At 48.2% G+C, this 24,515-nt stretch overlaps 1 protein-coding gene across 4 annotated transcripts in view; it reads right to left on the bottom strand.

Moving 5' to 3' along the window:
- Positions 1 to 24,515, bottom strand: part of Pacsin2 (protein kinase C and casein kinase substrate in neurons 2) — a 107,092-nt gene that overhangs the window by 19,986 nt on the left and 62,591 nt on the right. For 3 of the 4 annotated variants that reach the window (XM_052748480.1, XM_052748482.1, XM_052748481.1), the window contains exon 2: positions 15,370 to 15,508. The exons of the other annotated variant lie outside the window; for it this stretch is intronic. In XM_052748480.1, coding sequence (XP_052604440.1) covers positions 15,370 to 15,429 — 60 coding nt within the window. In that variant the 5' untranslated portion in view covers positions 15,430 to 15,508. The remainder of the gene's footprint in view (positions 1 to 15,369; positions 15,509 to 24,515) is intronic. 4 annotated transcript variants of the gene reach the window in all.

Below are 24,515 nucleotides of genomic sequence, written 5' to 3' on the forward strand. Positions count from 1 at the left end.
AGGACAGAGACCCAGCATGACATTGACCACTTACTAAAGGGTGGGACTCTTGAACCCACTGTTAATTGTATACCCTCCACAGAGGCCCTGCAGCCCAGGCAAAGCCTGACTCAGCTCCTCAGCAAGGCTGGCAGCTCCTCAACGTATAGGGCTGAAGCTGAGCTGTGACTTAATACCTCAGCTTTTCCCCTTCCTTACTACAAAAAGGAAAACAAAAACAGTCTCCACAACCCACCCTCAAACACCGACACACACTTGCTCCTCTTCCAATGGGGCTTGGTGGTCACTCAGAAATTTACAGAAGGGGGCTGGAGAGATGGCTCAGAGGTTAAGAGCACTGGCTGCTCTTCCAGAGGTCCTGAGTTCAATTCCCAGCAACCACATGGTGGCTTACAACCATCTGTAATGAGATCTGGTGCCTTCTTCTGGCCTGCAGGCACACATGCAGACAGAACACTATACATAATAAATAAATAAATAAATCTTTAAAAAAAAAAGAAAGAAAGAAATTTACAGAAGAAGAAAAAAACAAGTAACAAAACCCAGCTCAGTACCACTGGGTTGTTGGCAAGAGGAACAAAGAGACAACCTGATTGAGTCTCAGTAGCCACATGGAACCACACACAGAGACAGTTTCCATCTGTCACAGCAGTGCTCAACTGGAGATGACCAACCAGATGTGTATTTTAGCATCTGGAAACCCGCTCACCTCTTCAATATTCAAAGCCCAGAGGAAAAGATTTCAGGAAAGGAAAGAAATCTGCCATGAGCGAGTAACTGTGCAGGCCAATGGCAAACAGCAACTGCGGCCATCCTCAAACAGGAACTCCTGCCACCTGAAGGACAACCTCCCTGCTCCCAGCGTGGAAAGCTGTCTCAGCAGGCAGAGAATCTGAACTGGTCCTGGGATTGTTTCTGGGGACAGGTGGTCATCTAGCCAGGCATAGCAAAGGGGAGAAGGGAGACAACATGTAACACGTTCTACCTCAGGTAAATTACCCAAAATGGAGCCAGAGACTCAGGGAGAGCCTGTGTCCCTAGTGCGACTAGAACCAGACAAGACCACTGTCAAGTTCATGTTCCCACCTGAGTTGTCTTGGTCCTGAGGTACTGCCCTCCTCAGGGCGGGCCTCAGGTGTCACAAGGAACCCAGACAGACAGTACTGCCTGAGACCCCAGAGAAGCTCAGCTGTCAGGAGGCTGACCAATTGATCCCCACATGAGAGGAGTGGATGCTCTCTTGCAGGCAGTGGTCCTGGATCCATGCCCCAGACTACCTTTTTCTCCTCTGGCCAGGCAACAGCCGCCCTTGTCTCTGCCACAGCCAAGCTCTCTTCCTGCACCGTCAGGCCTGGGTCGATCCAGACAACAAAAGTTTCACAATGCACAAAGCAGCTACAGCCTACATCATGTGGACCGATGTCTCTGTCCATTCTTCTTTCTCTAGGCCGTCCACACAGCAGGCTTTCAATGAAACATGAGCAGTAAGACCACAGAGCAACTAGAAGAGCATGTAGGCCAGTACACCTCTGCAAGTGAAGGTCTACTCTTCCAACAGCAGCTCACAGGTTAAAGCTACATGGATGCACACCCACCATCCCACCCAAAACTAACGAGTTCTGTTCACAACTGCAGACTCTCTCCTAACTGTTATGTCTAAAGTCAACAGGGGGCGCTGGAGAGCGAGCTCAGCTGTCAAGAGCTTTTTCCAAGAGACCAAGTTCAATTCCCAGCACCCACACCAGGTGGCTCACAACTGAATGTAACTCCAGCTCCAGGAGGATCCCCTCTGACTCTGAGTGGGTACCTGCACTCAAGCATGTGTACCCACCTCCCTCCCTCCCTCCCTCCCAACTCTCCCTCTCTCTCTCATTTCTCACTAAGTCCTAGCCACCACGAAAAGACAGGGCTGCTGCAAGGAGCGCTCAGGGCGCTCTCGACACCCACAGACTAGCAAACCGGAGGGGGTGGGGGAGGAGAGAGAGAGCTCAAGTACAGGGCAGGGCAGGGCAGGGCAAAGGCTCTTACTGGATAAACTAGTAGAAAACAGACTTCTGTCAACAACCAGGAGGTACTGAAGTCATCAGGCACCAGTATGCCTGTAACTTTGGTCCATCCAGGAATTTGGTTTGGGGCTAATACCCTCACATTCCAGGCAGGTAGGAGACTATTCCTGGGGATGCCATGAGGAGATGTGTGGCACAGAAATGAGCTGGAAGGCAGTGTAGGTCAGGGTAGACACACCAAATATTAGAAACTGTTTATATAAATCACAAATGCTTGTACACAAAGCAGGGATAAAAGCTTCAGAAATGTGACAATCGAATCTGCACCACTGGAAGGGAGGAAGCAAACAGGCAGGAAAGGGAAGTAGAGAGGTGCAGAACAGGGCCTGAACTGCCCAGCCCATAGTACCTTGCTTGAGAAATGGCTCAGCCAGTCTTCCCCATGGATTCCTCCCTGGGGAGACCACCTGGGAGCGCTTGCATCACCTGCGCCCCTTGGCTGCTGAAACTGGTTTCTCCAACCTGGCTCCTGCCACATGTTCCGGTTGGGGATCACATGTGCCCTTGAGAACATGGTGCCCATAGCCACAGTTTCTCTGAGTCACCTCAGGCACACTGGCCTTGGCCCTTAGCTGGACTAGACTCTCTTAGCAACAAGTGTCACATCCTGTCATTGTGTGTTACATCACAATGTTTGTGCTTTGCCAGGCAGGGAATGACAGTCCCACTGGACAACCCACCCTACGCACTCTCAGTGGATGGGAATATTAGCGTCAAGGAGGATACAGAGTTGCATAACAGGGCCAGGCCTCACCCTGTTTCCACTGTATTCCAATGGTACTTTACCCCAGGAACCTCAAACTTATATGCTACTAAGACAACTTGCCAAGGGTAACTTCGATTTTACCCTTGTAATGAAGGCTCAAAAACCATACCTGCCCCCTCTCATCCCTGGAAGAGTAAGGCATCTGTGCCAAGGTACTCAGCAGAAGGCTGGCAGTGTCCCTCCAGGCCATGCTCTGGAACTCAAATATCCCAACACTGATAAAGGATGTCTAGAAGCTACAGCCTTCTCTGCTGGGTTGGAAGACACAAGAAGTGACAGGCCTTTGGAGGGCGGTGCTCAATTACAGCTCTGTAGGTGGCCACAAGGTGGACTAAAAGGCCTTCTGACTTTGTGTTCAAGCCCCTAGGCTCTCTTAGGCCTCTTCCTTCTACCATATCTCACAAGAGCAACAGTACAGGTCTGGCTCTGCCCCAAGCATGTGATGTGGCCAGGCCTCTTCTCTGCATTTCTGCCTCTTGAGCTGGAAGAGGGGGTGAGAACACAGCACTTCTGACACTGCAGGCTGGGCTTCCTTCCTGCCTGCTCTGCTCTCTTAAGCTGCATGGCAGAACCTAAGTTCTTCTCTGGCTGTGTCTTTATCTTGTCCACACAGAGAAGGAATGAGAAGGAGCTTAGGTGACCTCCAGAGGTCCTTCATGGTTCTGGAATCTTGAAATGAGCCATTTCTGCCACTGCCACTAGCCAGCTAACTCCAGCCAGTCAGGCATTCCTAATTCTCAGCTTCTGATGTTCTGGCAACTCCCTCTTGCCACCCACAAACATTTAATAAACATCTGCTGTGTGCCAAGGACTATGTGAGGCACACGGTGGTGTCACAGTGAATAAATAATCACTACATTAGCCTGATGAGACTTATGGCCAGATGAATACCATAGTTCTGGAAAGGAATATTTCTCAAGTGGTTAGAGCTGGCCTGGAGACATGTGAGGTAAGAGTGAACAACCTCAGATTTCTGGAAGGCTTGGGACAGGAGGTCACGGCCCACACAGCATGAGCTATGCACAGCACCACTCCTCTGACATCTGTCATGCAGCTCAAGCCATCCTCGTTACCTTGTGTGGACATCTGCTACACACCAAAACATAGTGTCATTACTTTCTGTTCTTCCTGCCTATAGACCGGGCATCCCATAACGTCTTCTCAGAGCCCACATCTGGCTGGTGCTAGATCTGGATTCTCTTTCCACATGGAGAGGCATAGGTCTGAGAAGTTGCTAGGATACTTGCCATCTTGGATACTGAAGCAGTCTGGACGCCCTTTATTCACAAGGTTCTCAACCCGGGGAAATTGTAAGAGCCCTTCCCATCAACAGCCCAAAGGAACTGTGTTGCCAGATGGCAATTCCAACTATTGCTGTGATGAAACACCATGACCAAAACAATTTGAAAAGGAAAGGGTCTATTTCATTTTCAGTTCCGTGTAACAGTTCATCATCAAAAGCAGCAAGGGAAGAAACTCAAGCAGGGCAGGAACATGAAGGCGGAAGCTGATGCAGAGGCCATGACGGGGTGCTGCTTACTGGCTTGCTCAGCACGTCTTGCTCAGCCTGCTTTCTTATAGAACCCAGAACCACAGGCCCAGGGATGGCACCACCAACAATAGGTTGGTCCCCCCATGAACTACTAATTAAGAAAATGTCATCATTACTGGGGCATCCCCTGACAGGACAGCAATGCCTGTGGGTTGGTAAAGGGCACAGAGATAAGCTACTGGCTACTCAAACTACTTCAGAATTCAGAGTTCAGACTTCTGGGGTATGGCACGCCATGCTTCTTATTTAGAAACCCAGCATGCCAAGGAGGCTGGTCGCCAGGCCGAGCCTGCATTTTCTCCTACAGTTCCCTCTCCATACTGTTTTGCTTTCCTAAGAGCAGATGAGCTGATCAGTGAGTGGAATATGCCAACCAATACATTACAACTAAAGAGATAATAACAAAGGCAAATAGATTGTAACTCTTACAGGGGCAAAGTGGGTATCTAGGGGTGGGAATGGTGTCATTCCAAATTTTAGAATTTTCTCTTATAGGGACCATATCAGGAAATAGGTTGGAGCCATTGGCAAAGAGCTAAGGAAAAGGTCCTCTGACCTCCATCCCTAATAACAAGGAAAAGTTAGGTACCAATGCCCAGTATTTTCAGTGCTGGCACTATTTAGAGTCAGCACAGTAAGTAAACACATGAGCAGGATAGGTGTTTGCCACTGTCTCTTGTAGCTGCCCAATTTCATCTGCTTCATTGCTGGTCTCAGCTGTCATGGGTCTGGTGAGCCAGGCTGGGATCCAGATGGGCTGAAGTCCATCTTCTGGAAAAATACACAGGAAACCTCTCCCAATGGGAAGTAATAGGGCTGGTGACAGGCATTTACCTGTTATTACATCTTTCCAGGTCACCAGAGGTAACCTCATAGGCCCTGACAAAGATGTTCAATATTTATGAGTTGAAGTATTTCCCCTTGCCATCTGTTTTCAAAAAAAATTAAAGTAAATAAAGCCACATTAGTAATATGTTAAGGGTGAGCCTTACTCAGACCCATACACGCCCACCTCCCCATCCCCCATATCTATCAATTTGTCCTCTGAGTTGTTTGTGTGCTCTCTCCACTATAGTTTGACCTTGGGGGCTATGAGGAATCCCAGTAACATATTGAATTTTCCACTGGAGACAAAATTGTTTAAAGGTGGAGGAGAAATGAGCAGGAACAGGGCCATTATCTGTTCTTACAGTATATGGCACTCCTGCTATCACAAAACATTTTAGTGAGTAATGACATGATAGGCCTTCTCCCCCATCATTGGTGTGGCCATAAGAAAATGAGAATAAGTGTTTACCTTGACATGAACATATTTATGCCTACCAATTGAAGCAATATGCAAGACATCCACTTGCCATAATGCCAGTGACTTTAGCCCCCAGGGACCGATCCCTGCTGGCTGCAAAGGACCTAAAGGGAGAAACGCCGCCCAGGCATTCCATCCTCAACCTGTTCTGTTTGATGATGAGTTAAAGTGGGAAAAGGGCACTTAAGGACCATGCAGACTGATGAACGTGACTGTGCATCGTCACCTGCATCCTGCCAGGAGGCCACTAGAGGCCATGATGTCTCATCAACATGAGCATTTCTTTTACTTAGCATCCCCAGAAGAGTTCTGAGTTCTGATGTGATAGAAAGATAGGACGTAGTTGCTGTTGTAACACAGCTTGCAAAACTAAATTATGGAAGTCACGAGAAGATGTAATTTTAGTCTTTACAAAAGCAGCAGGTAATCTAGGACTAAGCTGAGCACAGTAAACACCGTCAGTGTACAGGTTAATAGGCAAGGATTGTGTTTCATGGCTACAAGTACAATTTTCAACTTGCAGTGTTGTGGGGAAGCTCTCCCTGGAGTGGCCTTCCAAAATTTAAACTCTTGGGCAGTAGTATTGAGTATTAGATAAGCCATTACTCCATGGGAACTAGGCATCAGTGAATGTTCTATCTGTTCCAGGTACTGACAGGAGAAAAGCTCTTTACAGTGACTGATCTTAAAACTTGTATGGGCTTCCATAGAGGATAATGATTATGCAACCTTCCTGGGAACCAAAAATATTACTGTAATTTAATAGCTCAAGTCATATAATACTCTCCATTTTCCTTTAACTATTTTCTGAATGACAAAAATAGGAGCACTCCAGGGACTGAGGCTTGGTTCAGTATGTTTCTGTTCTACTACTTCCTGAGCATGTGCAGTTTCTCTTTACTTAAAGGCCACTGTTCCACCCATACAGGTTCATCTGTTTTTATGGGCTTGGGAAGTAAAACAGCCCCTAGTTAGATTTCAAGGTTGCAGGAGCCTCTGCAAAGACACTGGCATTTATATGTCTGAGTCCTTATTTCTTGGCATGCCAGGATCCAATCATCCAGAGGGGAATTCTTTTTTTTTTTTTTCATTATGGCATTTTTATACATAGATGTCATTTTCCTTTCTTTTTTTTTTTTTTTTACAAGTTAGGTTTTGTTTATTTGAAGTTTTTTTTTTCCTTTTTTTCTTTTTCTTTTTATTTTGCAATACAATTCAGTTCTACATATCAGCCACGGATTCCCTTGTTCTCCCCTCTCCCGCTCCCCTCACCTTCCCCCCAGCCCGCCCCCCATTCCCATCTCCTCCAGGGCAAAGCTTTCCCCACAGACTGAGATCAACCTGGTAGACTCAATCCAGGTAGGTCCAGTCCCCTCCTCCCAGGCCGAGCCAAGCAACCCTGCATAGGCCCCAGGTTTCAAACAGCCGACTCATGCAATGAGCACAGGACCCGGTCCCACTGCCTGGATGCCTCCCAAACAGATCAGGCCAATCAACTGTCTCACCCACTCAGAGGGCCTGATCCAGCTGGTGACCCCTCAGCCATTGGTTCATAGTTCATGTGTTTCCATTCGTTTGGCTATTTGTCCCTGTGCTTTATCCAACCTTGGTCTCAACAATTCTCGCTCATATAAACCCTCCTCATTCTCGCTAATTGGACTCCCAGGGATCCACCCGGGGCCTAGTCATGGATCTCTGCATCCAGATCCCTCAGTAGTTGGATGAGGTTTCTAGCACGACCATTAGGGTGTTTGGCCATCCCATCACCAGAGTAGGTCAGTTCTGGCTGTCTCTCGACCATTGCCAGCAGTCTGTTGTGAGAGTATCTTTGTGGATTTCTGTGGGCCTCTCTAGCACTTTGCTTCTTCCTATTCTCATGTGGTCTTCATTTACCATGGTCTCCTATTCCTTGTTCTCCCTCTCTGTTGTTGATCCAGCTGGGATGTCCCGCTCCCCCAAGCTCTCTTTCCCTCAACCCTCGCCCTTGACTACCCCCACTCATGTCCAGGCTGTTCATGTAGATCTCATTCCATTTCCCAGAGGGAAATTCTTTATTGACCTAGCACCCTCTATGGCTCTGCTGTGGCTACATCATAATCAAGTTCACGCAAAGTATGCCAGTCACCTCAGCGTGCTGCACTTTGTATTCCATGGAAGTTGGTACTTGAGCCAGAAATTTAGTCAAAGGTTCAGTAGGTCCTTGTCTTAAATCTTTGAAATTTGCTGTGTCCCCTGAAGAAGGCACAGCCTTCCAAGCTCTTAGGGCTTGGTCAAAATACTGAGGAGGTCTAAGAGCCTGCTCAGCAGATGAGAATGCTCCTTGCCCCTGTAACATCTCCACATTCGATGCTACACCTGAGTTTCGATTTCTCTCAGCCTGATGTTCACATCGATCATAATAATGTACCTTCTAAATTAAAAATAAATAAATCCTGGGGGCTCATACATGCTCAGACCATCTGTTTATAATCCTCTGATGTGTTTAAATTTATGCTTATGGATTCTAATAATCAAATTACATATGGAGACCAACACCCGTCATATCGATAAGCAGTCCGAAACTGCTGGATGGTTTAAGGTCATGTGGATACCATGCTAAAGGTCTCTGTGGGGGTAGGATTGCCATTCACTGGAAAACCAGAGACTCTGAGTTGCTCATTCCGCCAGCAATCATCATAACTAGCACAAAGCTGTGAAAAAGGAATCAAATGTGGTGGCAGCTCAGATTCTCCATTTTCTAAGCTATAGTGTTCAAGCAATGCATTTAAAGAAGGACATAAAGAACATAGAGCTGAGAGGCCTTCTTGCCAGAAGTGCCTCAGCAAGAATTTTTATCAGGGGGCTACAGAGATGGCTCAGTGGTTAAGAGCACTGATTGCTCTTCCAGAGAACCTGGGTTCAATTCCCAGCACCCACACGGCAGCTCACAACTGTCTGTAATTCCGGTTCCAGGGGACCTGACACCCATGGCAAAACACCAATGCACATAAAATAAAACTAAATAATTTGGGCTGGAGAGATGGCTCAGAGGTTAAGAGCACTGGCTGCTCTTCCAAAGGTCCTAAGTTCAATTCCCAGCAACCACATGGTGGCTTACAACCATCTATGAGATCTGGTGCCCTCTTCTGGCATGCAGGCACACATGCAGGCAGAACACTGTATGCATAATAAATAAATCTTTAAAAACAATTCTATCAGTGCCATCTTAATTTCCTCCCTGTTCTTTTTCTTTTTCACTGTCCTTATCTCTACCTGCTACTAGGAAAGCCGTAATAATAGGACAGAAAGGATTCAGACAAGGACCATCCAGTCCTAACTTCCTTTCTCTGTGCATTATTCAAAGCTCTCTGCCACAGCTCTAGATCAAAAAAACCCTCTATAGAAAACCAAGGATTTGCTGGGTGTGGTGGCACATGCCTTTAATCCAAGCACTGAGTTCTAGCCCAGCCAGGGCTACACACAGAGAAACTCTGTCCTGAAATCACCCCTCTCCACCCACCAAAAAAAAAAAAAGACCACAGATTTATCTGTAGAAAGTCAGACCGAAACTTCTCTAACTCAAGCAGCATTTGTACTTTTACTCTGTTCTCTTTTAGCAGGCACTTTACTACCTCTGTTTGAGTCATTCTTTGACCCGACAGCAAATTACCATTCCGTGCCTTGACAAGATAGCAATGGCCTCGGGTCGGTAAAAGGTGCAGAGATAAACCGCTCTGGAGACAGTTTCAGGGAACCGCGTCTGCTTTATCGCATGTGAGCAGTGGAAGCCTATAGACTGTGACTGGTTGGCACATTACCTCAGATTGGACAGTGAGTGCTCACACTACCAGGGTCTCTATTTGGAAGAAGCACATTAAAGAAGAGTGGACTCATCTGCAGGCCAGCTACCTGCTACTCATGCTACTTCATAATTAAGTGTTCTGACTTCTGGGGCATAGTGTGCCATGCTTCTTATTTAGAAGCGCAGCATGCCAAGGAGGCTGGCTGCCAGGTGATGCCTGCATTTTCTCCTACAAGAAAATGCCCTACAGGATGTCCACCTACAGCCCTATCTTATGGAGGCGTTGTCTTAATTGAGGTTCTCTCCTCACAGATGCCTTTGGTTTGTGTCAAGTTTACATAAACTAGCCAGCACATCCAGGAAGGGACCAGCCACTCCTGAGCTTCCACCCTGCTAGAAGAGAAGTGAAGGCACAAGCTAACAGGCTCTGCTGGTCCCTGCTGCAGCCTACAAAGTCTTCAGTGACATCCGGAGCCTGAGCATTTGACCCCAAACCCACAGGATCTCAGTGAGGCCAGGAGGATTGCAGGACAGTCCTTCTTCCGAAGACTACCACCGGAAGCATCACTCCCTGTCACAGATGCAACACTGTAGACACACCTCCAGGACCTCCGGTAAAGCATGGGGCCTCCATCTCATCAACTTCCTATGACCCATCAAACCCCTACTCTGACCCTCCCAACAGGGATGAGTCCTCCGGATCTTCCTATCATCTTCTATTATCTTGGGTTTTAACTCTGTGGCACTTGTGCTGAAAGAAAGCAAAACATAAGGAGTACGTTCCTCTAGAAAACTCTCCTGTCTATGTCTTGCTTTTCAGATGCCAGATAGTGCTCTCACCCTCATTTCTACAGGGTTCTTCCACTTTCACGCTGGACTTTCTTATAATTTCCAATGTGCCTCCACTTTGGAGCAGAGAACCTAGGGCACCTTGGTAGGACGTTCCCCTGAACCACTGGCCTGCATCATACCTCACTGGGCTTCCCATCTGCATGGGATGATGCTCCTTGCCTGCAGAGCCCTAAGACAGCCCAAGGCTGAAGCTTATGCCTGGGTCTGCCGGTGCCCCTACTGCTTTACAAACAGGCAGTTTCTATCCCAGCATGACAAAGCCTAGGACCTCACTCCTGTCCCAGATCCTGGTGTTTGGTAACAGCCCCACACTGGCTGCTGCCATCCTGTTTCTGGAACTGGTCTTCAGAGGAAGGGGAAGAAAATGAGGTTCACAACTCAGCAAAGGAAAGGAAACAGAGTTCTCTGCCCAGAAAAGGAAAGGGAAGGAAACGGGGTTCACTGCTCAGAAAAGGAAAGGGAAGGAAATGGGGTTCACTGCCCAGTAAAGGCATCCCTTGCTCCGATTGTTTAAAAGTACAAACACAAGAGAACAACTTTAAGGGTAACTAAATTATCAATCTTCAATCAAATGTTCAACCTGACAGACTTAAAAGTGGATAAAGTGGAACCCCCTAACTCTCAGTTGTTGGATCCTAACCGCAAAAGCAGAACACATTAAATAACAGGGAAGAAGGATGTATTTAAACAAACCTGTTTTCAATTTTTTTTACATTTATTATTTATTTATTGGGGGAGGGTTGTGTATGTGCATCTACCCTTGTGTGTGTGTTTTTGTGTGTGTGTGTGTGTTTGTACCTGTGCCTACAGAGGCCAGAAAAGGGCTCTGGATTCCTGAAGTCAAGAGGTACAGATGGTTACCCAGCACGGATGCTGGAACCTGAACTTGAGTCCTTTGGAAGAGCAGCCAGTGTTCTTAACCACTGAGCTTCAGCCCCAATGAACCTATTCTTGTTTGTTTGCTTTGCTTTGTTTTGTTTTGTTTTTCAAGACAGTGTTTCTCTGTGTAGCTTTGGAGCCTGTCCTGGATCTCGCTCTGTAGACCAGGCTGGCCTTGAACTCACAGAGATCCGCCTGTCTCTGCCCCCCCCCCCCGCCCTGCCCCAAGTGCTGGGATTAAAGGAGTGCGCCACCACCACGCAGCTCCAATGAAGCTCCTCTTAACAGAGCTTCTCCACAAGGCTGCTGGCCCAGTTTGCTGCACCCCATGTCCTCAGTGCATGTGGTGTGCACTGGACAGTGGAGGAAGGCAGGACCTTAGTGCCCCATAGGCATCTGTGTCCATAACATGGACCAGATCTGTACACCACTACCCCCAAGCTCCCTCCTCGAGCTCCAGGCTTCCACAGAGGTGTGAGTGCTTGTTCATCCTTCAGCACACAGCCTAGAAAATAACAAGAATGAGCCACAGCTGCTGCCACCAGCTGGCATGGTGAGGTTCTCTTCCTGGTATAAGTTCTCACTGAAGACCAGCAGCTCTTAGGAGAAACCCACAAACACTCCAGTGTAGGAAGGACAGACACCCTCAGAGTTCTGTGACCCCACGGATCCAAGTCAAGAGAAACGTGGAAACAAGTCAGCCTGTCATAAACAGTCAAGTGCCCTGGAAGGAAATCAATAGACTGACGACAAGTGAGATTAGGGTTGGGGTAGTCGTCCCTCTAGGGACTCACACTCCCAGTCCCTTTACTCCAACCCTGGTGTGATCCACTCTGGCCCTGGTCCCTCATGTCCAAGCCTGGTTTACAGTTTTCACTGCCTGCCCTCTCAGGCTGTATCTGTCACCCAGCTCCCTTCCAGCTCTGCAAGCCCAATTCAACATTTGTCCTCAAAGTCCCAGGGAGCCAGGATGCTATGAGGAATCAATACCAAAGACCACTGAAATTCTGCAACTCCATGTGGAAAAGTGTGCCTCCAACAGCTTAATCAAGGGACTGAAATCCAAAGAAGAAAACAGAGGGAGGATGAGCTGCTTGACTTGCAACTGAGGGACAGCCCTCCTATCCCCACAAAGGGGTTGTCTGGCCTTCAGAACCGTGGCTAGACAGTGAAGAGACCTGCCAGCAACAAGATGGAGCCTACTTCCCCTGATGTCCCCATCTCTGCGTGTGCACTGCTCAGGTGTGCAGCTGAGAACCAGGGAATGCAGAGATACTATGGCCCTACCCCTGAAGAGCCCTGTGAAGCTAGGGATCCAGGTATCTGAGGCACACCAGACAGCAGCACCAACAGTGAGAAAGCACCTGGCACTAGTAACCCATCACAATCACAGAGACACCATCACAGACTGGGCGTCAGGATCTGTGGCCATGCACACTCAACTCTGTATCAGAGGGCATGACTAGATTGCTCTGACCTGAGCAATGACTGAGTGCATGGGCTGACAATAGTACTATAGACAGTACACACAGAAGGCCTGGTCCTGGGACCAAAATGGGAACTTCTGTCAGGTGACACGTAGCCAAAACACACTACCCAGTGAGCAGCCTGCAGTCTTCTAGAGGGGCAGGTAAACAGGCCTGGAAGTGGCTGCAGTTGCCGAACTGTACGCGTACCGTGTCTACTAAGCATGTGGACTAGCCAGTGGTCTAAAAGCCAGCATCAGCTTGCTGAAAACGGCAGTTCTCGGCTACCAGGCTCGGGTTCCTAGAGGGGATGTGCCAGGCTCCTGGCAGATCCTCAGTCATTTAGATCTGAGGGCCTGCCACCGCCAGGCCCCCAACTACAAAGGCTCTCCATGCATCATGCCCAGCTCTAGGTGCTGGCAACACAAGGCAAACAGGGTTACTCTGACTCCACTAAGCTACAGAACAACAGGCGCCAACAGGTGGGGCAGGGGTACTGAGAGCTGGCCCAAGAGCACTGTGCCAAGAACCATCCTTGTCGTCTTCCTCTCCACGTCTCATTTGTCTCTGCTTCTACACAGGAAAGCAGCAACACCTCAGAGAGTGTGGAGGAACAAGGCTTTCCGGGACAGAGTTCCAGGAGACCACAAGCAGGCAGACACACAGGTCCTGTATCTTGGTGCCCACACCCCAGCCCTGCCATGTTCTACTCTGAAAGTCGGCAGTTCTAACCCACTTGGAGCTTGTTTTCCTACCCAGCTGAGACTGTAAGCAGAGCTCACACCAGGGAGGCAGCTGGAAGGACTGAAAGCAAGCTCGGGCAGTCACTCGTGATTCCGAATGTTCTGTGGGAGTCTGACATGGCTGCAGAAAAGCCCAGATCCTAACAGTTTCTGTGTGTATGTGACGGGCTGTCAGAATGGACGCAGCCTGCTGCAGGAAACACAGAGGCACAGACAACCCAGCTTCATGGGTGCTTTTGTAACACTAGTGGGGCCATAGCTTCTCTAGGGCCATCTTCTCTCAGCAAGAGGGGCCCGCCTGCCCACACACCTGTATCTGCAGGGGCAGAGGGCAAGTGCCAGCCCAGCCTTGCTCCAGATGATGTCTACAGCCACAGTTCTAAGGCAGCTCCCCCTAGTTTTGCTCCAACCCTTCCAACATACCATGCTGCTGAGCAGCTGGCAACATGTCTATCCCTGTGACCCTTGCTGCCTTAAATGTTTCCGGGGCAGAGGTGCCTCTTGCCATCCAGAGTCCAGTTTCCGCCTCCGTCCTTACAAGACAGCTGCGGCCAGCCGTGTGAGAAAAGCATGCCTGCTCTCCTTCACTTCCACACAGTCTGCACCTGTAGGAGCAGCTCCGTAAGTCCCCAGACTTGTTCTCTACATTTCCTGCCATATCCTCACAGGATCTCACACACAGTATCTGCTCGGTAATACATATCCAGTTCTCTTTTGTTCTGGGGCCAGGATCTTGGCCAGTTGTCCAGCCTGGTCTCCCACTCCTGAGCTGAAGGAATCCTCTGGCCTCAGCCTTCCCAGTGCTAGGAACTATGGGCATATAACCACTGCATCTAGCTAAGTAGATCCTTTTAAGAGAATAAAATATTTAGCTACAAGTCAATCACAGTCCTCTCAGAACACAGGAAATAAAAGTGCTAGTGAAGTTTGAGCCCTCCGCTACCTTTTAAACCTGGGGCATGAGTGATCACTTGTTTCCATCAGTCTGTAACAGCAGATGACAGTTTTTCAGACATGCTAGCCCCAGCTAACATGAGTGCACACTCGCCTTTCCCTCCTCTGGAGCCTCCTGTCAAAAAGGCACCCACACAGTGCTGAAGACTCCATTCCATCTCATCTGGCAGCCTCTCTAGGGGGCCAGAATCAGCAGCCCCCTTTTATTCTGAGGCTCAGGTGAAGTGGGCAACTAGCCCAAGGTCACACAGTGACAGCACAGCTGGGGTCAGGGGTGATACACCACTAGCTGAAAGCCCAGCTCCTCACCCTGTCCATGCAGCCCAAAAGGAAAAGAAAGTTCCAGGGGTTTTTCCATGTGGGTAAAATATGGTCCAGTCTTGACTTTCTTGGCTGGAGTAGAACTCAGTGAGGATCCCTGCCTAGCACGCATGAGGTGCAGAGTCCCATTCCTAGGCCACCACCACCACCAACAGAAAGAATACAGTTGGCTTTTCTTTAACTAGTGGACAGGAAAAATAAGTGGGCTGGGGGAGAGTAACCTCTGAAAACAAAACCAGTCACAAGATAACTTCATCAGGAAGGGAGTTCCCAAGACACAGGCTGGCAAGCAGATGCTCCACCAAGATCCTGGCCCTTTGTGTAGCCCTCTGACCGCTTGCCTGAACTTTGCAAAACAATGTCTTATCATGGCCACTCCTGTGTAAAAGCTGCCTGTGAGACTGAGCAGCCTAACTACTGTGTGTTGTTGCCTGTCACATGGGGCTAGACACCCAAGAACATTGGAGGGCAAACCATCAAGACCTGTCACAAACACACCTCAGCTTGTGAGGGATCCACTGAGGGCTGGAGCTTCCTAAATTCCCTATCTCTGCCACCACCCATTTGATGGCAAGTGATGCTGGTTTGAGTTACGTTCCTCTCCCCCTGACTCTACTAAAACCACAACGGTACACTGGACGCCAGCAACTGGGATCTGCATTCATCAAAAGGGGAGGCATTACCTCCCAGAAGCTGTCACTGGACACTTCCACTCCCACAGAATCGTCGTAGGTGATAGACATTTCAGCAGAGGATGAGGGGATGGCAGCAGATACTCTGGTTCAGGGATCCACTTCAGATGCTCAAAACCTGCAGAGAGACCTATGAGAGACAAACAGATGGTTGTAGCTTTCCATTCCAGGACAAAAAGCAAGGCATCTCAACTGAACGCATGGCACCAACCTCAGCACACTGGTCTCTCCTACCCTGCCACAGGCCAGCTTCTCTTTCCTGTCCCACCACTCTTTGCGTCTCAGTTCACTGAGACTGAGGTTTGCACGAACCTCCCAGAGATGCCCCAGGAGCTCGGCTGACCCCAGTGACACCACAGAAGCGCTTCTTTTTCTGAATTACACCTTTTCAAGTAGGAAGACCTGCCTTCAACCCGGGTCTTCTGAGGTGGAAGCCCCACCTCTGATCTAGAACACACGTCTGGCTATATAAGGACATGGAAAGGGGGCTTTTGCTCTCTGCCTACTTGCCACTGCTCTCACTGGCAAGTCCATCCCTTCACCGGCGTCAGAGCCTACCTCTTTGGGATTCCGGTGTATACTCAAGACCAGCCTCATGGACCAAACAACTACTGGATTCTTGGGAGATACTACTGTTGGACCAGTCTGTAAGTCACTCTAATAAATTCTATCCGTTCTGTTCCTCTAGAGACCCCTGACTAATACAGTTAGTGAGGACAAACAAGAGTTACTTGGCACACACCTGACATATTAAAGTGTCCACCCCGCAAGCTCCCCAAAGACAGCAAGAAACACTAGGGACTGGAACTGGTTGTGTTGTTGTTGTTGTTGTTGTTAGTTAATGCTTCTGGGACCAGCGTTTTCTTGGAGGTTGTCAGCTTCCCGTCAGGGAGAGGACTGGTGGTCACCTGCTGCGAGGGAGCCTTGTGCCCTTCATGCATACACTTAATTCAGTCCTGACTAATAACTATGGGGCAGCAGTCATCCCATGCCCCATTAGAGCGGGGAAATGGGGCACAGAAAGGGCAAGGAGTTTGTCTAGCCCGGGAACGGAGAACGGCCTGGATGATACTAACTGCAGGGTGCTGTGCCCTCGGGAGCTAGCTAAGCCCTCTCCTCAGACACAGCTGTGAGTCTAAACCCACCTGGTGGACTGAGCAGTAGCTCACACTGAATCTAACTGATGATTCTCTCGACAAGGCCTTGTGTAACATGTACATATTGCCCCATACATTACCTTCTTATCCTTTCATGCTGTCATTTATCACATATTCTTGATCTCTTAAAAATATTTCACTTTTATTTGAGGAAGAGAATATGCATACATGAGTTCAAATTCCCATCCTCTGAGCCATCTCTCTGGCCCTGGTCATTCTTCTAGCATGTCCTGTGCATCTCCAAACACAACCTTTCAATTTGTTTCTTTAGTTTCACCAAACAACAAGGTCTGCTGGCCAGGTCCTAACCAAATCTGATGCGCTGAGACCCTGACCCAGGATTCCTATGGCTTCTCAGCAGTGACAGTCCTTTGTATAGTTCCCTTGCATAACAGAGTGCTCGGCTAGGCCTTTAATATTTTCAGTACTTTAAGTAGACTCTTTAGGGTTTTTTTTTTTTTTTCTATTTTAGCTGATAATTGTCAATAAATAGAAAATGACCTACCTTCTTTCCTTTCTTTCTCTTGTTTTGAGACAGGGTCTCACTATGTAGCCCTGGCTGGCCTGAAACTTGCTATGCAGACCGGCTGGCCTTAAAATCACAGAGATCAGCCTATCTCTGGAAAAAAAGACAAGTGCCACCAGGCCCAGCAGAAAAAGATTTTCTATAAACACCATAAATCCAGCCACTTTACATTTACTATCTATACATCTGCTTGGACTGTATCTATACATCATATATCTAGACACATATAGACTACATCTATATATACATACACACACACACATACCATATATAGATTATATATGCACGTACGTACATACATACATCATATATAGACACTTTATCTACATATATACATACACATACACACATACATGTATCATATATGGACTATATATACACATATGTATACATACATATATATCACATACAGAGAGTATATCTACACACCACAGTCCCACAGTCCCAGCTTATCTCCTTCTCTCTATGGCTTTTCTTTTTCTTGCCTTAGTACACCAGAGAGGACTTCCAAAGACCAATCTTTCAACACTTCAGCACTGAGGACAAGTGTGGCCTGAGTGGAGAATGCTGGTTTGGCAGGTTCAAAGCCCTGGGTTCAACCCCAATACAAAATGAAAACTAAGTATCTGCCATAACCTCTGGCTTCAGTTTTCATTCCTTTTCTAGCTCCTGGGAGTGAATGTTCACTGCTTTAATCTGCAGCCTTTCTCTTTTCTAAAATACACATGGAGAGCAAGAGAGCAAGAGTCCCTCCACATAGCATGGGCAGCTGGCAAGGGCACACGGGCAGGTGGCTCAGGGGCACAGGCAGCAGGGCTTCCTGTCCACATGGGTGGTCAAAATGGGTCAGGACAAAGAAACCTCGTCTCTGGACATCTGTAACTGGTGATGGCACTTGAGGGACAGAATCAGCACTCAAGCTTCCAGATCACACAGGAGCACTCTGCAGCGCTGCTGGCGGCTCTCCTTCATCACCAACTACTGTTGGCAGCTCTCATTTATTCATCCAATAAATAAGATTCTAAGTCTCAAGCCGGGCGGTGGGAGCGCACACCTTTAATCCCAGCACCCAGGAGGCAGAAGTAGGTGGATCTCAGTGAGTTCGAGGCCAGTCTCGTCTACAAAGCAAGTTCCAGGACAGCTAGGGCTGTTACACAGAGACACCCTGTCTCAGGGGTTGTGGGGGGAAGATTCGAAGTCTCAAGAACAGACCAGTGCCAAGGATACAAACAGCCCATGGGTTACACCTCAATTCTCTTAAATAAAATTCAGAAATAAACTGCATGTGGTGCTGTGTGCTAACCCCAGGCTTCTCAGGAAACTAAGCAGAAGGATTCCCTGGATCCAGAGACTCAACATTAGCCTAGGCAACATAGTAAGACCCTGTTAGATATGTAAGTACATAAATAGATAGTAATATAGTATAAATTCTAGCCTAGGCTAGAATGGGAGCTAAGTAAAGGACTAGACGTTAAGTTTGGTTAAATGCACACAGAAGAAATGCTTGGCCTTTCGATGCTGTAAGTGAAATAAAACTGGCAATTAGCGATAAACACTAAACTAAAATCTAAGGATGTGGGCTAGAGAGTCGGCTGAGCAGCTAAGAGCACTGGCTGTTCTTCAAGAGGTCCTGGGTTGGACTCTCAGCACCCACATGGTGGCTCACTGTAACTCCAGCTCCAGAGGATCCAACACCTTTTTCTGCACAGACATACACATGAAGGCAAAACACCAATACACATTTAAAAAAAAACAAAAAAACCTAAGGATGTTACATATTTATACAAGATAAGTGTATTTATACAAATAAAGCTACATATTTATGCAAGACAAGAAAAACAGTGTGGTGGTTTGAATTTGTACAGCCTCCATAAGCTGTATGTTTGAACACTTGGTTTCCAGTTGGTGGAACTATTTGGGAAGGATTAGGTGTGGCCTTGTTGAAGAAGGTGTTTTACTGGTGGTAGATTTTTAAGTTTCAAAAGACTTCTGTGATTCCCAGTGTTCTCTCTGTCCTTTGGTTGTGGATCAAGAAGTGAGCTCTCAGCCTGGCATGGTGGCACACCCCTTTAATCCTAACACCCAGGAGGTAGAGACAGGAGGATTTCTGTGAATTTGACTCCAGTCTAGTCTACTTAGACCAAGACTACACAGACGTGTAACTGAGGACACCTAAAGCTGCACAGAAACAGCTCTAAGATAAAAAGCAGAGGGCACAGGATGTAACCATACTCCAAGAGAAAAGTGTTTCCAGCACAAAACTCTGGCTCTCTCTTCTAATATGAGACCCTAATATGAGAGCCTTCCCTCCTGGGTGAGAACCAGCTACCAACAAGGACAGATAGATAGGTTGCATCCAAAGAAAGCCACATTCAACCCCACAGATAGTCGAAGACCATCAAGGAAGGAACTAGAAGAGCTGCCTGATGATGTCACATAGGTGTTCAGTCACTAAGTAATGGCTAAATTATGCTCCCAAAGGCGGCTCTTTTTCTGGAGGCTGCCACATTTGTGTCAAATATAGCAAGCCTAGTAAGAACATGGAGCTGCCATGTTCCGCACACCTTTTAGTACCAGCAGGTAGTCTATGCTGAGCTTTAGGCAGGTTTCTTGTTTCTTAAAACCCTTACACACATATGCTACTACCGCCATTTTACAGGCAGGCAAGTGAGTACCCAGGATTCAAACCACTGGTCCAACACCTGATGTGGTTGAAGGTCTGCTACTCAGCTGGTAGTTGCAATCACTGAGAGAACTCTGATGACATCAAAGGATTAATCCCCCCAAAACTGTTTTGTGTGTAAGATTGAGAACATAACGGCATCACTGGGAGGCCGGCCCTACTTGGAGGAAGGCCACTGGGAACATGCCCCAGTCCCTTTCTCTCCCTGCTTCTCAGACCCTTTTGCTCCACCACACCCTTCTGCTGTGATGCTCTGCCCCCCACAATGGAGTCATGGCCACAAACAGAAACCCTGAGCCCAAACATTTACTCCCCTTACACTGTCTTCTCAGGTATCTGTCACAGTGGCAGACTCCAGGAGGGGAAGAAAACAAAACAAAACCCTAACACAGTCCAGCATGTGGCCAAGTTCACTCCACAATGTCTGCTGCATCTTCCCCCGTCCTGCTCAGACTCAGCTTGCTGCAGGCCTGGGAGGCCACTCCTTCAGAAACGGGCTGCAGCTTCGGGGCTTCCCTAAAGACAGTGATCTGGAAAGCATGTGCCCTCTCATGATTCACAGCCCTCCTCTGTGGGGTGGGATGTAGCATACCACCTCCTGAGGCATTACGAGGCTCAGGTGGGCTTTAAGGTGTGGTTGAGTGGTAGAGTGAGGTCCTAGATTCAGGGGGACACTGGTGATAACAGTTACTAGAGAACTCTGGAAAAGCACAAAATGACAAGCCAGCCATCACTATTCTTTCTAAAGATGGGCTGGGCCTGGCACATGGTTTATGCATTTCACATAGTCTGGCCTCAGAAACTGACTGCTGACTTTTTCCTAAAGAAACTGAGTTCTAACACTCGAGCAGAATCATTCAGAGAGTTCTGAGAACTCCCCAGTGCTGTTGGTGAGGGAGAAGGTTAGTTACTCCAATAATTCAATGTTAATGATGAAAACACAAGGATCTCCCATCACATCAACCAGGAGGACGAAGACACACATTGTACAGTAAGAGTCTCAATACAAGTTGAGGCAGATGAGTGACTTGGTGGATGCACAAGGACTCCCAGCGAAGGGCTCCCCGCTTCTGGACCTCTCAGAGGATGCAGAGCTTCTGCATCCACCCAGTGAGCTGCCCATCATGGATAGGGCAATGGGCGTCGCCTCAGTCCAGGTTCTCCTAGAGGCCTTACATCCCAGTTAACTAACGGACAAGGACAGCACAGGCTACTCTGCTCCCTCAAAAAGGAGATACTTCTCTTTTACTTTGCTGGTCACTGTGATGTGATACCAGATAAAACCAGCTTGAGGTGGGAAGGGTTTATCTGGCCCACGGTTTGAGGATTCAATCCATCAATGTGAGAAAGATGCCCCCGTGTGAGTTAACTGGTCACACTGCAACCACAGCCAGAAAGCAAAGAGCAACAAAAGCTGGTGCTCTGCTAATTTTCTCCTGTTCTTCAGTCTAGGACCCCCACCCACTGGATGGTGCTGCCCGCATTTAGAGTGGGTCTTCCCTTCTCAGCTAACCCTGGGTACGCCCTTATAGACACATCTAGATTTATGTCTCCTAGGTGATTCTAAATCCAGTCACAATGACGATGTAACAAACAGGCAGCCTGAGAGCAAGAAGATCCTAATTATAAAAGCCGGGCTGGTGGCCATGCCTGGAATCCCAGCACTTGGGAGGCTGAGGCGACAGGACTGCTCCAGGCCACCTGAGCCACAGTGTGAGAGCCTGTCTAAAGCCAGCACACAGTGTGCCCGCCAAAGACACTCACTAAACAATCCTGTCTTAAGAGGCACTCCTAGGAATCCAGGAAGAAGGATGGAGCAAGAATGTCTAGGTCCCTGTTCCCATGACTTCTGCTGCTGAACAAGGTCGACACTTGTCCCAGAGCCAGTTTTCTGCTAGTGTGCAGAGGCTTAGAGGTTAACAGAGGGTGCCACAGTTGCCCTTGGCCCCAATGGAGGCTGGCACAACCTCCTTCTACAATTTCTGGCCCGATAACAGGTATCAGGTAAACAAAGGGTGTGTTATGTAAGACCTCTACCTTCCCTTTAATCCCCTTAGCTCATTCCAAAAGGAAAACCAAGAGGCCTTTCAGCTATTGTAGAAAGCAAAACTGCCCAAGTACTGTGTCCGTCTCCCCTGCAAGAAGAGCAGGAGCCCTCCTCTTTGATCCTTGCTAACACTAGCCACAGAGGGAAGCAGAAGTGCCCACATGGCCTTTCCAGGCTGTTCTACAGTCCCATGGTTCACACAGGTTCCTTTCTTACTCATTACCTGCACAGAAAATTCTTCAGTTACTAGGAAATGATTGCAACTTCTTTTTTTTTTTTTTTTAATTATTTTTTGGTTTTTTGAGACAGGATTTCTCTGTGTAGCCCTGGCTGTCCTGGAACTTGATCTGTAGACCAGGCTGAGCTCGAACTCAGAGATTCACCTGCCTCTGCTTCCCCAGTGCACGCACCACCACTGCCCAGCTGACTGCTGCAACTTCTAAGTCACTGTGCAGCCCTCCATTAAAGAATGGACCCACCATTCTTTAAACAAGGGATCCATTTACCCATTCATTCCATAAACACCTACCATGCACCAGGAAGTCCTAAAGTGGTGACAAAACAGTAGCAATAAACAAGACAAACTCAGTCCCTGCCCCTCTGGGGATGAGCTCACCCTGGAGGTACCCTGGCATGTAGTTAAGTGACACAGTCACATAGTGTATTAAATTCTAGGACAGAGGAAATGCGGGTGCTACGAAAAAAGTCTGAGGGGCAGGGGCTTGTTGAGATAAGTATGGCCTCTGAGGACTCAGAAAGATGGGAAGTAAGGACAGGTACTTCCTAGTAGAGGGACAGGAGGGACAGGAGAAGGTGATGGGCCCGCCCTGCACTGAACAGGGCAGGAGGACAGTACCAAAAGCTCCAGAGAGGACCGATGGGGTATCACCCACATTACCTCTGTGCTCAGCTTTTCAAAACTAAAACCTCACAATAAGACACGCCATTTACAGAGACCAGGAGCCTTGAACTAAAACAGTGATTCCTTGTGATGAACGCCTGCATGTAAAGATGTATGGATAAAGAAAGGGTTTTACTGTGTAGCTCACTGTGTCACACTGTAGTTTCTATGACAAGATTTTCCCCTTTCTTCTCTTTTTAAAAAGTTTATTTTGTTTTATTGGGGGAGGGAGGCATGTTGCAGGGGCAGAGGGTGGATTCGAGGGGCCAGGAGATGGGTGGGATCGGGATGCATGATATGAAAGACACAAAGAATAAATAAAAAAAGAAAGTTAAAAAAAAAACATGCCATTAAAAAACCAAGCATGTGACTAGGGATGGCTTAGCAGTTAAGAGCATGTACAACTCTTACAGATGATGCAAGTTTGGTTCCCAGAATCCATGTCGGGCAGCTCCTGAGGATCCAATGTGTTTGGCCCCCTTGGGCACCTGTACCACACTCACATGCCCCTCCCCTCACACATACATTCACATAATTCAAACTAAATTTTAAAAACCAAGCACGAATGTGCTTTGTATCTGTCCTTAGCTCTGCAGTGTCCAACCCGCCTCAATGTGAGAAGTTACCATCTCTCCTAAGACCTGTCTCAGCTGCAAGTTTAGTCTACAAATGAGTCCAGCCAGGACAGCCAAGAGCAGGAGGTCACTGTGGGACTGTTGTAGCAGCAGAAAAGAAAGCTGAAAAGGAAAGCTACTTCAATGTCCAGCAAATGCTGATCCCAGAGCTGAGAAAAGTGACACAGGCCTGCGATTCCGGCACCAGGGAGGCCAGCTTTCCCAACCAGCAAGTTCCTGTCTGAAAAGGAAAGAAAAGACGAGAGGTTTAAAAGAGGAAATACACTTGAAGTCTGGGACGCCAGGCAGCCAGCACGAGGGCTGTGCAGACACAGGAACACAGGCAGTTGTGCGGCAGCAACATATGCCCCCCTGGAAGGGCGGCAACTGGGATCTATCTCTCAAAGCTCACAGATGCACAGTTCTCACTGGGACACTTGTGGCCCTAGTGGTGAAGGGAACTTCTACCTCTAAAAAACAAAAGGTTTTGTTTCATGAATGACCCCATGTTGGCATAAAGGGTGGTCCCACGGGACCACATTCCAGAACACCCTCACAGCTTCAAGACAGGTTTTCCCATGCACTGCTAGGCTGGCCTCCCTCCCCTCTGCAAATCCAAAGAGATGGTCAGCTCCTCTACTTCCCTCTGACATCATCACTGCCATGTCACCTCTTCCCTGCATTCTGTTGTTGTCTGTCTCCTAGCAGTTCTCCCAGCACCCGGTCCCACTTCAGTCTACTGTCAACACTGTGACCTCTCAAAATCTAAGTCAGTCTAGTAACACACCACACTACCTGCATGCCCCTGCAGCAGCCGCCACAGCTAGAGCCCTGCCCACTTCCTACCAAGTCGTCTAGTCCGCAAGCCTCGCTCCCCACCCCCATTCGCCACAGCTCACAACCCAACCAGGCTGGTACTCCACTGGCGCCGGCACTGTCAGGTCTCAAACTCACAGAGATCCACCTGCCTCTGCCTCTGCAGATTAAAGGCGTGGGCTACTATGCCACACATGGAAACGCTGAGAGGGCATGAGTCTGTCTCACGGCCCTCTTTTGTTCACTGTCCTGACTCTAGCATCCACATTTCCTTGGGTGCCAGTCACTCTGTTAAAACTTGCCAGAGGCTTTAGGGTGAGCTGAACTCAAGAGTCTGAGTGATCTTGACTCAAGATGAGATCCACAGAAGGAAACGAATGGGAGCGTTTTCTT

Source organism: Peromyscus californicus, unplaced genomic scaffold (assembly GCF_007827085.1).
Source record: "Peromyscus californicus insignis strain IS unplaced genomic scaffold, ASM782708v3 Scaffold_20__1_contigs__length_68692818, whole genome shotgun sequence".
Taxonomy (NCBI): domain Eukaryota; kingdom Metazoa; phylum Chordata; class Mammalia; order Rodentia; family Cricetidae; genus Peromyscus; species Peromyscus californicus.